At 40.8% G+C, this 18,306-nt stretch overlaps 1 protein-coding gene across 2 annotated transcripts in view; it reads left to right on the forward strand.

The window, feature by feature from the left end:
* The window catches only part of GABRG3 (gamma-aminobutyric acid type A receptor subunit gamma3), a 522,462-nt gene that overhangs the window by 410,334 nt on the left and 93,822 nt on the right, over positions 1-18,306 (forward strand). The window contains exon 4 of one of the 2 annotated variants that reach the window (XM_068537479.1): positions 16,332-16,552. In XM_068537479.1, coding sequence (XP_068393580.1) covers positions 16,332-16,552 — 221 coding nt within the window. Of the gene's footprint in view, positions 1-16,331; positions 16,553-18,306 lie in introns of those variants that run through there. The other variant, XM_068537480.1, reaches the window with a different exon arrangement.

Here is an 18,306-nt window from a genome sequence, read left to right on the forward strand (position 1 = left end):
ACAGACCAGCGTCTGCACTGAAGCTTTTTCCAAGTCTCTGCTGCTACATTTGCTGTAAGACACATGGCCAAGTCCAGAATCAGTGTGGGAGGCGCTGGCCATGGCCATGGACAAAGTAAGAGGAGTTTTGAACTTTCAATGATGCAAACGTGCATTTGCATGTCCAAACAAGTAAGTTAGTTCATGTGTCTGGCGTACATTGTCGCTTGCATACTCTAAATGATTGTGACTTTGTGTACTTTACTGTACAGTACTGTATAGCATACAGTAGTACAGTATCTTTATTTCAAGCCCAGCATGTCTGGAAGCAAGCGTAAAAGCAGTTGTGATGTAGCTGGTACTGCTAAGAAGAGATTCACGATGCAGGAAATAGCAAGGGGATTTTCTTTATTTGAAGAGGCACTGTTAGTTTTTGAGGCACAGGACTCAAATGTAGAAATGTGCACAAAAGTTGCAGAAGCTGTTCAGAATGCAATCCAGTGCTACCGTGTCATCTATGATGAGAAAAAAAGAGATATTACCCAGACATCACTGGATCGTTTTTTCAAGAGGGTAGATAGAATTGAATCCAGCAAGGAACCAGAACCTGTGCCATCAACATCAGGTGTGAGTGAAATTGCAGCTTGCCCTCTGTCTCCTACTGCTGATAATCCTTCAGCTCTACCATCTCCCACCTCCTCTCCCTCCTCCACTCAGTAATTCTTCTTACCCATTCACTCGATGCCAGCCCTTGTATGCCAGGTGTTGTACTGTACTACTGTACTTTTCAAGATTAAAAATGTTTTCTTTTTTTAATGTATTATTTGTGTGAAAATATTATAAACTTACTACAGTACAGTACTATATAGCCGATTGTGTTAGGTGGGTACCTGGGCTAACTTTGTTGGACTTATGAATAAATAATTGGACTTATGAACGTGCTCTCAGAATGGAATTCGTTTGTAGATAGGGGACTTACAGTAGCAGGTTTTCCACTTGATAGTAAATTTGGATAAAAATGGTTGTGAACTATTAAAGTGACTATTCAGACAGTGAAAAAATAGGAAATAGGTGTATTTTAAGTGAAAAACTTGCAAGTGGCAGAAACTATTTAAGAGCAAATGCTAAAAACACATTTGGATAATTGTTTTTTACCTTGGACACTTTCAACTCATTTAAGGCATTTTATCTCAAAGTGAGTACTTATTTTCTTAGACTTCATTTGGTCTGTACATTAGTTTCCTAGGGCTGTCATAAGAAAATACCATAGGGGACCTTCAAGATGGCAGAGGAGTAAGACGTGGAGATCACCTTCCTTCTCACAAATACGTCAAAAATACATTTACATGTGGAATAACTCTTACAGAACACCTGCTGAATGCTGGCAGAGGACCCCAGACTTCCCAAAAGGCAAGAACCAGGTACCTGGCGGTGTGGCTAACAGTGTCTTGGTGCTCTGGCCTGGTGTCAGGCCTGAGCCTCTGAGGTGGGAGAGCCTCAGGACATTGGACCACCAGGAACCTCCCAGGCCCACATAATATAAATCAGTGACAGCTCTTCCAGAGGTCTCTGTCTCAACGCTAAGACACACCTCCACCCAACCACCAGCAAGCTCCAATGCTGGATGCCCAATTCCAAACAACCAGCAAGACAGGAACACAACCCCACCCATTAGCAGAGGCTGCCTAAAATCATAATAAGAAGTTCACAGAAACCCCAAAAGACACCACCAGACTCAGTCTTGCTCACCAGAAAGAAGATATCCAACCTCATCCACCAGAACAGAGGAACACCAGTCCCCTCCACCAGGAACTCTATGCAACACATTGAACCAACCTTACGCAGTGGGGGAAGACACCAAAAAACCCAAGAAACTACGAACCTGCAGATTGCAAAAAGGAGACCGTAAACACAGAAAGTTAAACAAAAGAAGACAGAAATATGCAGCAGATGAAGGAGCACGGTAAAAACCCACCAGACCAAACAAATGAGGAGGAAATAGGCAGTCTAACTGAAAAAGAATTGAGAATAATGATATTAACGATGATCCAAAATCTTGGAAATAGAATGGAGAAAAATGCAAGAAACATTTAACAAGGACCTACAGGAACTAAAGAGCAAACAATAATGAACAACAAAATAAATGAAATTAAAAATTCTCTAGAAGGAATCAATAGCAGAATAACTGAGGCAGAAGAACGTATATGGGGCGTGGAATATAAAATAGTGGAAATAACTACTGCAGAGCAGAAGGAAGAAAAAAGAATGAAAAAATTGAGGACAGTCTTAGAGACATCTGGGACAATATTAAACACATAAACATTTGAATTATAGGGGTCCCAGAAGAAGAGAAAAGAAAGGGACTGAGAAATATTTGAAGAGATTACAGTTGAACACTTCCCTAATATGGGAAAGGAAATTGTCAATCAAGTCAGGAAGCACAGAGTGTCCCATACAGGATAAATCCAAGGAGAAACACACAAAGACACGTATTAATCAAACTATCAAAAATTAAATACAAGGAAAAAATATTAAAAGCAGCAAGGGAAAAAAAACAAATAACATCCAAGGGACTCCCCTTAAGGTTAATAGCTGATATTTCAGCAGAAACTCTGTAAGCCAGAGGCGAGTCGCAGAACATATTTAAAGTGATGAAAGGGAAAACCTACAACCACGATTACTCTAACTAGAAAGGATCCCGTTCAGATTCGACAAAGAAATCAAAACCTTTACATACAAGCAAAAGGTAAGAGAAATCAGCACCACAAAACCCGCTTTACAACAAATGCCAAAGGAACTTCTCTAGGCAGGAAACACAGGAGAAGGAAAAGACCTACAAAAACCAACTCAAAACAGTTAAGAAAATGGTTAAAAGAACATACATATTGATAAGAACATTAAATGTAAATGGATAACTGCTACAACCAAAAGACATAGACTGGCTGAATGGACACAAAAACAAAACCTGTATATAGGCGGTTTAGAAGAGACCCATTTCAGACCTAGAGACACATACAGACTGAAAGTGAGGTGATGGAAAAAGATATTCCATATAAATGGAAATTAAAAGAAACATGGAGTAGCAATTCTCATTCAGAACAAGTAGACTTTAAAATAAAGACAATTACAAGAGACAAAGAACGACACTACATAAGGACCAAGGGAAGAAGAAGATATAACAATTGTAAATATTTAGGCAACCAACACAGGAGTACCTCAATACATAAGGCAAATGCTAACAACCATAAAAAGGGAAATTGACAGTAACACAATAATAGTAAGGAATTTTAACACTCCACTTTCACCAATAGACAGATCATCCAAAATGAAAATAAATAAGGAAACACAAGCTTTAAATGATACATTAAACAAGATGGACTCAGTTGATAAGTTTTGGATGGATAAGACATTCCATCCAAAACAACAGAATACACTTTCTTCTCAAGTGCTCATGTAACATTCAACAATGGAGAGAGAAGATGACACAGCCAGAAAGCATCCCTGTTCCTTTGAGGCTGTGCTTCCTCTCTCATGTAACATTCTCCAGGATAGATCATATCCTGGGTCACAAATCAAGATTTGGTAAACTTAAGAAAATTGCAATCATATCAAGTATGCTCTCTGATCACAATGCTTTGAGACTAGATATCAATTTCAGGAAAAAAATCTGTAAAAAATACAAACACATGGAGGCTAAACAATACCCTACTTAATAACTGAGATCACTGAGGAAATCAAAAATACGTAGAAACAAATGACAATGAAAACACAGTGACGCAAAACCTATGGGATGCAGTAAAGCAGTTCTAAGATAGAAGTTTATAGCAATACAAGCCTACCTCAAGAAACAAGACACATCTCAAATAAACAATGTAACCTTACACCAAAAGCAATTAGAGAAAGAAGAAGAAAAAAAAAAGCCAAAGTTAACACAGGAAAGAAATCATAGGGATCAGATCAGAAATAAATGAAAAAGTAGTGAAGGAAACAATAGCAAAAATCAATGAAACTAAAAGCTGGTTCTTTGAGAAGATAAACAAACGTGATAAACCATTAGCCGCACTCATCAAGAAAATAAGGGAGAAGACTGAAATCAATAGAATTAGAAATGAAAAAGAAGTAACCACTGACACTGCAGAAATACAAAAGATCATGAGAGATTACTACAAGCAACTCTATGCCAATTAAATGACACCATGGAAGAAATTGAAAAACTCTTAGAAAAGCACAACTTTCCAAGACTGAACCAGGAAGAAATAGAAAATATAAACAGGCCAATCACAGGCACTGAAATTGAGACTGTGATTAAAAATCTTCACACAAACAAAAGCCCAGGATCATATGGCTTCACAAGCGAATTCTATCAATCATTTAGAGACGAGCTAACACCTGTCATTCTCAAACTTTTCCAAAATATAGCAGAGGGAGGAACACTACCAAACTCATTCTGTGAAGGCACCATCACCCTGTACCAAAACCAGACAAAGATGTAACAAAGAAGAATGCAGTCCAATATCACTGATGAAAATAGATGTAAAAATCCTCAACAAAATACTAGCAAACAGAATCCAACAACACATTAAAAGGATCATACACCATGATCAAGTAGGGTTTATCTCAGGAATGCAAGGATTCTTCAGTATACGCAATCAATCAACGTGATACACCATGTTAACAAACTGAAGGAGAAAAAACCTAAGATCATCTCAAAAGATGCAGAAAAAGCTTTTGACAAAATTCAACACCCAGAAAGTAGGTATAGAGGGAACTTACCTCAACATAATAAAGGCAATATATGACAAACCAACAGCCAACATTGTTCTCAGTGGTGAAAAACTGGAACCTTGTCCATAAGATCAGGAACTGACAAGACTGTCCACTCTCACCACTGTTTTTCAGCATAGTTTTGGAAGTTTTAGCCACAGCAATCAGAGAAGAAAAAGAAACAAAAGGAACCCAAATCAGAAAAGAAGAAGTAAAGCTGTCACTGTTTGCATATGACATGATACTATACATAGTGAATCCTAAAGATGCTATCGGAAAACTACTAGAGCTCATCAAAGAATTTTGTAAAGTAGCAGGATACAAAATTAATGCACAGAAATCTCTGGCTTCCTACACACTAATGATGAAAAATCTGAAAGAGAAACTAAGGAAACCTTCCCTTTTACCGTTGTAACAAAAAGAATAAAATACCTAAGAAAAAACCTACGTACAGAGACAGAAACCTGTATGCAGAAAACTATAAGACACTGATGAGAGTAATTAAGGACCATACAATCAGTGAGAGAGATATACAATTTCTTGGGTTGGAAGAATCAACATTGTGAAAATGACTATATGACCAAAAGCAATCTACAGATTCAATGCAATCCTTATCAAACTACCACTGGCATTTTTCACAGAACTAGAACAAAAAAATTCACAATTTATATGGAAAAACAAATGACCCCGAATAGCAAAAGCAATCTTGAAAAAGAAAAATGGAGCTGGAGGAACCAGGCTCCCAGACTTCAGACTATACTACAAAGCCACAGTAATCAAGACAGTATGGTACTGACAAAAAAACAGAACTCTAGATCAATGGAAAAGGATAGAAAGCCCAGAGATAAACCCACGTACATATGGTCACTTTATTTGTGATAAAGGAGGCAAGAATATACAGTGGAGAAAAGACAGCCTCTTCAATATGTGGTGCTGGGAAAACTGGACAGATTCCTGTAAAAGAATGAAATTAGAACTGTCTCTAACACCATACACAAAAATAAACTCAAAATGGATTAAAGACCTAAATGTAAGGCCAGACACTATCAAACTCTTAGAGGAAAACATAAGCAGAACACTCTATGACGTAAATCACAGAAAGATCCATTTTGACCCACTTCCTAGAGAAATGGAAATAAAAACAAAAATTTAAAAATGGGACCTAAGGGAACTTAAAAGCTATGGCACAGCAAAGGAAACTATAAACAAGACGAAAAGACAACCTTCAGAATGGGAGAAAATATTTGCAAAGGAAGCAACTGACAAAGGATTAATCTCCAAAATATACAAGCAGTTCATGCAGCTCAATATCAAAAATCCAAACAGTGCAATCCAAAAATGGGCAGAAGACTTAAATAGACATTTCTCCAAAGAAGATATACAGATTGCCAACAAACACATGAAAGGATGTTGAACATCACTAATCATTAGAGAAATGCAAATCAAAACTACAATGAGATATCACCTCACACCAGTCAGAATGGCCATCATCAAGAAATCTACAAACAATAAATGCTTGAGAGGGTGTGGAGAAAAGGGAACCCTCTTGCAGTGCTGGTGGGAATGTAAGTTGATACAGCCACCATGGAGAACAGTATGGAGGTTCCTTAAAAAACTAAAAATAGAACTACCATACGACCCAGCAATGCCTCTACTGGGCATATACCGTGAGAAGACCATAATTCAAAAAGAGTCATGTACCAAAATGTTCATTGCAGCTCTATTTACAATAACCAGGACATGGAAGCAACCTAAAAGTGTCCATCGACAGATGAATGGATAAAGAAGATGTGGCGCATATACTCAATGGAATATTAGCCAAAAAGGAAACAAAATTGAATTGTATGTAGTGAGATAGATGGACCTAGAGTGTGTCATACAGAGTGAAGTAAGTCAGAAAGAGAAAAACAGATACCGTATGCTAACAAATATATGGAGCAAAAAAAAATGGTTCTAAAGAACCTAGGGGCAAGACAGGAATAAAGAAGTAGATGTAGAGAATTGACTTGAGGACACAGGGAGGGGGAAGGGTAAGCTGGGGCGAAATGAGAGAGTGGCATTGACACATATACTTTACCAAATGTAAAATAGATAGCTAGTGGGAAGCAGCCGCATATTACTGGGAGATCGGCTCTGTGCTTTGTGACCACCTAGAGGGATGTGTTAGGGAGGGTGGGAGGGAGACTCAAGAGGGGGGAGATATGGGGATATATGTATGCATATAGCAGATTTTCTTTGTTATACAGCAGAAAGTAACACAACATTGTAAAGTAAATATACTCCAGTAAAGATGTTTATAAGAAAAAGTACCACAGACCCAGTGGCTTAAAGAAAAGAAATATATATTCTCATTGTCTGGGGGCTAGAAGTCTAAGATCCAGGTGTTGGCAGGTTGGTTTATCTTGAGGCCCTCTCGGCTGGCAGACGGCCGCCTTTTCCCTTTATCCCCACATGATTTTCCTTCTGTGTGTCTCTCTCTTCTCAAAAATACACCAGTCAAATTGGATTAGGGCCCACCCATATTGCCTCATTTTAATGTAATCATCTCTTGAAAGGCCCTGTGTCCAAGTACAGTCATATTCTGAGGCACTGGGGGTTAGGACTTTAATACACAGATTTGAGGGGAACACAATTCAGCCCATAATAGTCTCCTTGAATTTTCTAAAGCCACCTCTCGCACACCTCTGTGATGGACTCCTGCCTTTTTGGAAAGGAACCAGGAACATGGATTTTTCCCATGGAATGAGTGAGCACACAAGGACCTAGACTTCAACAGTGTGGGTGAAGAGGAAATAATGTTCTCTGTTGCCTCCTACCCTGCAGAGGTGGGAGGACAAGAAGATTTGCTATCCAAAGTGGGCACATCGGCTGGAGCAGAGAAGGAATTGGGTCCCGGGAGACTGCTGTGTCTCAGGGGCTGGGTGTGACCTGGTCTGCTGAGAAGGATATGCTCAGCAGGTGTCCTGGGGCACGTTGGTCAGGCAGTGCTTTGTGGCTACCCTGGAGAGGGGAGGGAGAGCAGGGCCCTTTATTTGGGAACCCACTAGGTTCCCTTGGAATGGACACTCACTGAAAGGGTACAGGCATTTGGAGGCTGAGCCCCCAGATACAAGTCACCACATCATACTTAAAAGTACACAGCAGGCAGGCAGCACATCACTCTTCCATGTGGTGAGTGGCAGTAGCTCCCAGCCCAGACTACAGAATTATAGTCAAGTTTCAACTGGCAGCTTTATAATTAAGGCCTCGGATCTTTGCTGATTGGTGGAACTCTCTGGTAGTCAAGAAAGTGCTCTTAAATGATGCTGCTTTCTCGGTGCGGGGAGGGAGTATTGGTGCTATGGACAAGGATCGAGGGACCACGTGACAGTGTTATGTGCTCAACATGCAGACAACTGTGAGCTATTCCAATCAAAGAAACAAGGCATTCACATCAGGAGAAGAAAGTAATATTATGAAGACAGGCAGGCTACAGCCAAACGTGTAAAGCTAAGGAGCCATGCCTCAGGGAGTTGGGAGATGGGAGGACTGAGAGATGAGATGAGGGCTTCCAGGTTTGAGGACAGCACGGGTTGAACGGGGAAGATGAGGGTGTGTGCAGAGTATCTCGTCACATCGGGAACAGATGTCTATGGTAAGCGGTGTGTTTACAAGGAATCAGATGGTCAGCTTGGGTTATAAAGAAAAGAGCCCTATCATGCAAAGGAGTTTAAACTCAATTCTTAGACTTAGAGTAGCCATTGTATGCTTTTGAGTAGCAGTGGTAGTTGGAGAATATAACATCCAATGGAATGCTTTAATCTGAAAGACAAGTTTAATCTGAAAGCAGTAAATATATAGCTGAATCCCAGAGGAAGGACAGCTATTCAAGAGAGGGAATGTTGAAAAGGCGAGCAGGCGGTTGTGGAAAATGTCCACAGGGTGTAAGAGGGGAGCCTGCTTCCCGATGGGTGCCCTTTCCACCTCACTTATGCCCCTGCTAGCCCTCCGTCCATTTCCCACTGTCCCCTGCACTGCTCCCCATCACAAGGGGCTGACTCCAAAGCCTGCCTTTCCAGGTCCCTGTTCACCTGGCCTCCTGCTGGGTTCAGCCAACCTGAGACACTTGGGAGATAAGGACAGAAGGGAGGGAGATTTCCCTCCTATTCTTTTGACTGCTAGCATCATCGCCAACAGCAGCTGTGTCTCCTCCATACCCTTGCTCATGCTGGATTGGGTCCAAATGACATCCACAAGCGAATCCTGGCCCAGATCCATGAACACCATGTGGTCCATTGGGTCTTCCCAACTTGCATCATGCTTGCAAAATTTAAGCCTCAGAGCTCCTCCCTTGCAGAAGCTCCTTCCAAGGCCCCAGGGAAGGTCATAGCAGTGTATGATATTTGCAAATGCAAAGCATTTTAAATACTGCTATCTCTTTCTCCTCTGATTCCCCCATTACAAATTCCTCTTGTTGGGTGCAGGTACTTGTGGCCCCTAAGGGGAGGTGGGGCTGGGGAAGCTTTCAAGCTGCGGTTAATGGGTTAGGGTTCCCTGCAACTTCCATATACTGTGATGGTCACGGGATGAGCAAGACCCAAGCTCTATCCCAGAGTGATTGTTTCTCAAAGTCCAGGACTCCCGAAGTATGGGTGGCTTGGAGGAAAATCCTAGAGCCCAAGTTCAAAGGCAGAATCCCCAGACTTTATATAAAAGAAACGAGGCTTTTCCCCATTTAGTAGAATCCCAAATATGCACATGATATTTCCAATAATGAATTGTGAGTTGAAGTAAACTTTAAAAATCTATTAATAATAAAACATTTTGTTTCATTATACCAGAGTAAGTAATAATTTTTATTCTCTCTTTCTAAAAAACTAACATCATAAAACATTGTCATAGAAAGGTTTGACCAGAGAGCAAGCAAGCAAAAGATATATGACTTGTGAGTATGATGAAAGTGGGCCAGTTGGCAAATAAAAATAAAATCTATTTTCCCCAGATTTTGTTATTTTTGTGGCATTTGCGATTTTTGAGTATTTATGTATTTTTCTCATTCAAAATAAATGTATATATTTTATTTAATATTATATTTATATTTATATATCCTTTTCTTAAAAAGGGCCCTAGGTTACATTAGTATCAGGTGACAAGTCCTGGACCTGCTCAGGAGGGCACCATGTTTCCCTGTTGCATCTTGAGGTTACCTGGTTTTCTGATGTTCCTATGGGTGATCCTTGTAACAAATACTTTTCACAACCCACCCTATCTGAACTGGTCTCACTCCTCTCAGGTTTGATACAGTCCTCCCTGATGGATACACCCATCACCTGTCCACTTTCTGCCCAGTGGTTCCAGGACCAGACGGGAGGCCTGGTCCGTGCAGAGCCCTCTGCACCACCCGGGTGGGCCTCTCTGGCTTCCTGGAAGCTGCGCTCATATTGCCTGGGTGCCAGGTGGGGCATCACACCCTCTCCACATTCTGTGGGCCCAAGCTCCTGCAGGCAAGGATATTGCAACTGGCTTTATATAAACCTAGCCTTATGCCCAGCACAGAGTAGGGCTTACATGTTGGAGTCGGTGAATGGCTTCCAAAGACTGGAGGAGCCTGGGGTTGGTGGGAAGGATGTTCAGGGAACTCAGGGGTGCAAAAAGGGCAGGTTTAGCCCCTGGAGACTGCAGATCTGAGGGAGGGCTAGAGCAGGTTTCTGGGGGAGAAATGGAGGCCAGCTGTAAAGCCTTGTTTCCTATGATGAATTTGAGGAAGTAACACCAAAAATATATATTTGTTATGCTTCTATACCAGATCATGAAGAAATAAAAATCATTTTATTCTAATTATCATTACATATTATACATTTTTAACTAACGCATTTGAACAAAGTCTAATCGGCATGGGCCTGTAATTTCCATTTTATAAAGAAAACTGCCAGTGACTTCGAATACTAAAAGATTTTTCTGTCACGTTCCAGGCGATGTCCTGACGTGCTGGGACAGAGGGAGAGTGCCTGTGCCCCGGAGTTTTTGTCTCCTGTATCCACCTGTCTCCAAGTCCCTGTCCTTTATTAATCTATCATCTTTCCACATCGCCATCTTCTTTAGTAAAGGAAAGGAGAAAAGCATTAGAAAATAACTTTCTAATGTTTTAGAAATTACGGAGAGATAGAATGAAGGATCATAATTTTTCTTTTGTTTTGTTAAAATACTCCACATGCTGCTGGCCTATTTAGGAATCATTGAGCCCTCCAATTATTAAAACAAATTATCGGCATAGGCTCTCCACAACATGAAGTTGTGAAGGTTGCACATTTTACACCTGTTGCATTTATTAGTATTTCAGACACATTAATTTCACAGCTATTTATGAATTATATAATATGTTGTTTTAGATAGACATTGTAAGAATGAATTTTTTTTCCTCTGCAGGAAAGATGATTAATGCAGTTACAAAGAAAGTTTATGAGAGACATAAAAATATTACTTTGTGGGTGGGAAGTGTTTCTCCAACATTTAGTCAAATGTAGACACAATAAAACATCCACACCAGGCACCACGCGCACCATCCGCATTCTTCCCTCTTGAGTTGGAGTTTGTGGCAGGACTTCAGAATAAAGAGATAATCCCCCCAAACCCTGCAGACCCTTCCTCAGGGCATCATGGTGTGATCCCTTTCCTTACAGAAAAATAGTTCCCCTACAGAAAAATTACTTTCAGCACTGAAAAGCTAACTCCAGGCAGGGATGCGGAAATATAAAATGTTAGTGGTGGAAGCGTTCTTATATTTAACCTAACCCAACTCTCCCATTTTACAGAGGAAGAATCAAAGGCCAAGGAAGGTGAATAATCTCACACAGTTGGTAAACAGGGCAAAAGTGGAGTGGATGCCCACACTGGGGTTCTTTCTTCACGTCCTGGTGGTGGTTCCTATATCTGATAAGTGGATTGCAGCTGCTGCAGCTGTTCTCACTCACATCAAGGAAAGCAGATTTTTAAAAAACTTTGTGGACATATAGTTTTTTGACAGTGTTGTGTTAGTTTCAGATGTACGGCAAAGTGATTTGGCTACATATGTATATGTATATATATATATATATATATGCTCTTTTTTACATTCTCTTCCATTATAGGTTAAGATATTGAGTATAATTCCCTGTGTTATAAAGTAGGTCCTTGTTTTTTATTATTTTATATACAGTAGTGTGTGTACGTTAATCTCAACCTCTTAATTTATCCCTTCCCCACGCCTGCTTTGGCAACCATAAGTTTGTTCACTATGTGAGTCTGTTCTGCTTTGTAAATAAGTTCATTTGTATCCTTTTTGGGTTCCACATATAAGTGATATGATATGATATTTGTGTTTCTCTGTCTGGCTTATTTCGCCTTAGTGTGATAGTTTTTAGGTCCATCTATGTTACTGTAAATGGCATTATTTCATTCTTTTTTATGGCTAATATTCCATTGTGCGCGCGCGCGTGTGTGTGTGTGTGTATATACATACATCACATCTTCTTTAGCCATTCTCCTGTCACTGGATGTTGTTATTTCCACGTCTTGTCTGTTGTAAATAGTGCGGCAGTGAACACTGGGGTGCATGTATCTTTTTGAATTATGGTTTTCTCCAGATACATGCCCAGGAGTGGGATTGCTGGATCAAATGGTAGTTCTATTTTTATATTTTTAACGAATCTCCATACTGTTCCCCATAGTGGCTGCACCAATTTACATACCCACCAACAGTGTAGGAGGATTCCCTTTTTTCCTGGGAAGAAGATTTTGACTATATAGTTTGGCACAATTGGTACTTAGCAGCTGTGTGACTTGATGAAAGTTACTTAAGTTCTCAGGCCTTATTTTACCCCCTAGCAGAAAATCATTATTACCTCTGTCTCAATAGTCAGTGCCTGGTGGGTACAAAAACATCTGTGCCTCATGGGAGTGACTTTAGGTAATGCTGCCTAGCTTGCTATACGATTTACCCATCTCAGACCTGCATTTAAAACGTACTGTGAAGGGACATAAATGGGGATGGAAAGCAGAGAAGATAAGTAGGGAAAGGGTGTAAAGAGGAGGACTATTTGGTCATCAGGAGACTTTTTGATTTGTCATTTTTAAACAATAAAAAGACCCACTTGGAAATTTTTACTTGGAGTCCTTTGGAAACTTTGGCAAAATTTTTGAAGTTTTCTGAGTTTCAATATCCCTGATATAATATAGGGAATTTAAAAAATCTGGTTGGCTTTAGAATCATTCCAAAATACCCTTGGGGCCTTTACAAAGAACAGTCTTTACTGGCTATCATTGCCCACATGATTGGTGGGCCTTGACCCTGTTGAGGAGAACATCTTTATCCTTCTCTCCTTATTCCTTTACCCAATAAACCAGTGTTAAAGGGAAAAAGGAAGTAATTCGTATGGGTACTTATATGTGCCGTCCCGGCTATTCTCACATCTTGAATTTTATTTAAAGTTTTGAGTGTGTTCTCATGTTCTCTGTGCAAATATAGTCTATTTCATAGTCAGCAATCATCATTGGCTAAAATCTTGCCACCAAGGAGGTGAGGGGTCTGCTGCCCTGCCCCATTCGGCTGAATCTGTACCACAGCATTGTTCCTGCTTCTCAAGAGTGTCTTTGACATTCCTGCTTCCTGTGTCCAGGACCCTGGCAAGGGAGGCAGCTATCTGCCCAGCTCACTCTTGTACCTCACTGAGGTCTTGTTCTAAGTCACCTTCTCAGTGAGGATCGCAGCCCCCGCCCCTGCATCCCACTCTCTCTACCTTTTGCACCTACAATACATGTCTGGTGTGAATCCTGTGGACACTGATCATGTGGGCACAGTTTCTCAGGGCCCAAAAAGGGAGCATGTGAATCTATCATGTGCCCAACAAGGAGGGATGCTGCAATACTTGGTGAATAGTACCAATGACCATCATGATCTGTCTTTAGCTGCCAAATGTTTTGTTTGTCTCTCCCTCATCAGGACAGAAACACCTCTCACTTCTTCAACTGAGGCAACCCCAAAGGTCCACCCCGTCCCATCCCTTACGTCATGGTTACCTGTATGTGTATTAGTCTTCACATCGTTTGCACATGGCTTTCCTTGATCCACCAACCTGTAAACTGAAAAGAAAAGCTGTCTAACCCACACCCACATATACAGCTACAAGGATGAAGAAGCCCAGGATAATCAAAATCAACCCACTAGTTTGCAGCAATTCTGAGACCCCAGTGGGCAGATACTGAGTGGGCTCTTTTCACTGGTAAGAGCGTGTTTTTAAGTTTTAATTCTCCTCCCAGAGTTGGGCTCCCAAGGACTCTTCTCGTTGGCTCTTGACTCCATTGTCTGGGAGTTTTCCTTTTCCATTAACTGTTCTGGACATGGGAAAGTTAACATTGGACAATAAGCCCCCTTTGGGGTCCAGTCAGCTTTTCCAGGCCACGATCTACCCATTACAGAAAGAAAGGCAAGAGTACATCTAAGTCTCAAATAGTCACAGACATTTTTTCCAGACTTGAGGTTCCTTTGGCAGTAGAACACCCTTAAAACCTAGCCAGCCTCTTACCTTATAGGCCAGTTTAACAGGTGCATAGATCGTGTGTCAACACGATTCCAAGATCCATGATATGTCTTTGTTTTTAATGCCACTGCCTCTACCCAACCCTTTGTTTTCACTCTCACCTTTACTTTTTCTCTTAAATTAAGTACAGACACCTTGGTCCCATCAGTCTTCAGTGGAAGAGTCATATATTAGTCGCTTGTCCTTGGAGCCATATTTGCACAAAGATTTTGCATCATGACAACCCATTTAGAGGTTTTTAGCAATGGGTCAGATTATTTCTGCAAAGGTGAGTTTCAATAGGCTTTTAACAGTCAAAGCATTTCTTGAGTCTGATTTACTGATAGGGTGAGAAGCATTTGCTTCTTCCATTCCTACAAGAATCAGTGTTTGTTTTATCTTTCTCTTTTGTCAACTAAAGAAAAACACACAAACTAAAAGTTGCAAGTTATTATTTGGGGATCTTACTGAGGACTTAAGCCTGGGAGACAGCCTCTCCGTTAGCTTTGATGAACTGCTCTGAAGAGTTAAGGGAGAAGCCAGGATACACAGATTTTTGCTGGAAAAATGTAGTCAAACATCAAAAGATCGCTGTTAGTTACACAGAACAGATATCTCAAGTTAATGATTTTGGTGCTTTTCTATGTATGGGAAGATGTAAGAATCTAGGTTCATTGACATTATTCCTTAGATATGCATTTTAACTATCTAGGGTCAGTTTCCATAGCACAAAATACTTCCTGTTTTTCTCCATCCTGAATTCCCCTCAGGGCACACCACTGCAGGGGCTGATGGCTTGGTCCTTGTAGAACTGGAAATTGGGGCAACATTCTTTGCTTACTGGAATGGCAGGCAACAGTCCCTGTTCATACTTTCATAACTGCTTTCAAACTGGCCAATTATCCTCTGAGATAATTTCTTTCTTGTGTTAACTTACCACGCATAGTCAATAGCACTCAATACATCAGACATGTCATGTTTTTTTCACCTTAATTTTCTGTTTAAGGCCTGTTTTCCCTGACTGGAATATAAGCCCCGTGAAGACATGGGTTTTTCCTGTTGGCACACTTCTGGCCCTTCGATGGTTTTCAGGGCCTGGCATAGTCTGTGCAACAAAGAGATGATGAATGAGGGGATAAGTCAATAAAAGGCTGGATTTGGTCTGTTGAAGTACCTGTGTCAGAAAAGTTCTTTAAACCAGAAACTCAGTGAAAAGGATAAATATGGGATTTGTTGAGAATTACTGAACAGGGTAAAAGTAATTCATTTTTAATATCTAATATATAAAGAAACTATGAAAGATATTAAAATCACTAACAATCTGCCTCTAGATCCTCCTTACTATGGACCTAAAACTAATCCTTTAAACTGTGATTATGGGAGGAGCCTCTGCGGTGGTCCAGGCTCGAGACATTTCTCGTCTCACAGTGACATCAGCCTCATCCTGTATCTAAATGCTGTGAATACTGGGGTTGCTTCCAGTTACAGAAGTAATTTGAGTGCCATCAGCCCTCTTTATGGAATCAGCATTTGGCTTGGGTGTCTATCAGCTCTATTTTATTTTTTTGTATTGCTTATTTTTTACTTTTTGATTTGTGTTGTGTTACTTGAGAAGGCACTAGAGCTTTTTATTTAACTATTTCCTTCCTTATAGCCCCTTTAGGACGTAGGCGCTACTATTCTACTCACTTTACAGATTAGAGAATGGTAGATTTTGCTACCTTCCAGAGCTTGGTTTAAGAATATGGGAGGGTCTGCATCTATGTTCTGAATTGTATTCTACTACCTCTTGGCCCCTCACCACATTCTGTTTATTACAATTTATTATTTACAGAATATTTTCACATATGTTATCACACTGTTGACAAATAATATCAGTTACCTTTATTGAATGTCCATCACGTTGATCCAGACACAGTGTTAGGCACTAACAGAAAGGGATGTGGGCAGGTGAGGATGCACACATAAGGAGAACTATACGCCTGAGAAAGAAAACAAAGCCTGCAGAAAAGCCACTAATAGAAATGTCTTGCCCCTCCTTTTGCTCTGTTTCAGGAATACCAAATTGATATATTTTTTGCCCAGACCTGGACCGACAGTCGCCTTCGGTTCAACAGCACAATGAAAATCCTTACTCTGAACAGCAACATGGTGGGGTTAATATGGATTCCAGATACGATATTCCGCAATTCCAAAACTGCAGAGGCTCACTGGATCACCACCCCCAATCAGCTCCTCAGAATTTGGAATGATGGGAAAATCCTTTACACTTTAAGGTGAGATGCTACGGATGGTCTGATATTGGGGACTTTAGATCACTGTAGGAATGGCACCCTATTTTTCATTGCTAAATTCTATCACTTCTCAAGTTCAACATGCTACTGGGTCTTGAAGAAGTTTTTCCTAATCCCATGTTGTGTAAAAATAAAGACATACAAATGATCTGCAATGAATATAAAATCCTTCCTTCATCAGAATCCATTTCCGCTGTAAGTGGGCTGTGGAAATTATCTTTAATATGTTTAACCCACAGGACCATTCAGCTAAGAAAATAAAGATGTCTTGGTGTACTGACAAATGTAATTATAGCCAAATTTGAGACCACAAGGAACAAAAGAGTACAGAGGGTGTTCCCTAATGCATCCCTAATAGAAGTGGCAGCTACCTTGTAATGAGTCCTCCTGGGGGCCAGGCTGTCCTCACAGAAACCCAGCAAAGAGGGGCTGCGTTTGAAAGATGTGACTAGACCTGCCTGCCCAAAGTCTCCATCGGGAACTAGTGTTACCCGGGTTTGAACCTGGGTCTGTATCTCTCAAGAGTCTCTCTTCTAGGGTGATCTGAGTCTAACTGAACACACGGTTGAAACATTCCATAGAAAGCCCTCCACCTAAGCCAGTCTTTCTGCCCACCCAGCGTTGGGATCAGGACAGAGACGTCTGGACACTGCTCTCCCAGCATCTGAACCCTCTCCAGAACACTGGACTGAGTGCCTTGTGCGGCTTATCTCTGTCTCATTGGCTTTGCTGCTTTACAGCTGCTTCCTGCACCTCCTGTCCACCTCCTGACACAGCCTGTCCTCATTCTGCTCCTCCTGCTTTAGGAATTCCCCCTCACTTTACCCTCTTTCCACTTTCCTGCTGACTTAGCTCATCCATTCCTAAGACTTTAAAAGCCATATCCACGCTGAGGATTCATTCCCACATTCATTTCCAACCCCAAACTTCCCTTCTGGACACCGGATTCTAGGAGCCACCTGCCTGTGTGTATCTCCTCCTGAAAGCCTAAAAGGCATTTTGATTCAGCATGCTGCAGGGGAATGTCATTTCTCTAATACCTCTGACCAGGCCCCTGTGTCCTCCTGGCTCGGTGAGTACCACCGCCAGCCCCTGAACACACCTGCCTCCTCCCACACCCAGTATCAGGAGCTTTTAATTGCAAATGATTTGTGCCCATAAGGAGAAATCTGTAATTCATATGTTAAACACGTATTTGTAGCACAAAGGCACAGATTAATATCAAAATAAGCAGAAGATTAAAGATTTTAAAGTTTCATGGAAATAATAATGTTGACAGCTTGGGAACAGCAACAACAATAAAAGCCACAACAGGGAACTCTGCTGATGAGTTAGTTACATTTGGAGAACAGGAGTTTGTAATAGCTATTTCCTCATCAATTCTTAAAGGAATATAAATGAGACTCTGAAATGAAGGTGAGCTTCAGCAAACCAGCATAGAGACATGGCCAGTCCTGAGATCCTTTATAGAAACTCTGACCCAAGGAATGTCTGCCTTGAAAAGATGCAATACACACATTTAGTGCAGCCACCACGTGCCTTGTCAAGTAGGGGAGTCGGCCAAATATGAACTCTTCCTTACAAGTGGATGAACTTGGTATTATACCTATTTAGGCAAATATACCATTTTAAAAATGGAGGAAAGATTTAATTCAGTCAAACAGATTAAAAACCGGGACATAAGAAACAAGGACCTATGAAAACAAGGACATATTGTTTTGATTTGTTTCCTCTCT

The sequence above is a fragment of the Eschrichtius robustus genome, chromosome 1, assembly GCF_028021215.1.
Source record: "Eschrichtius robustus isolate mEscRob2 chromosome 1, mEscRob2.pri, whole genome shotgun sequence".
Classification (NCBI taxonomy): domain Eukaryota; kingdom Metazoa; phylum Chordata; class Mammalia; order Artiodactyla; family Eschrichtiidae; genus Eschrichtius; species Eschrichtius robustus.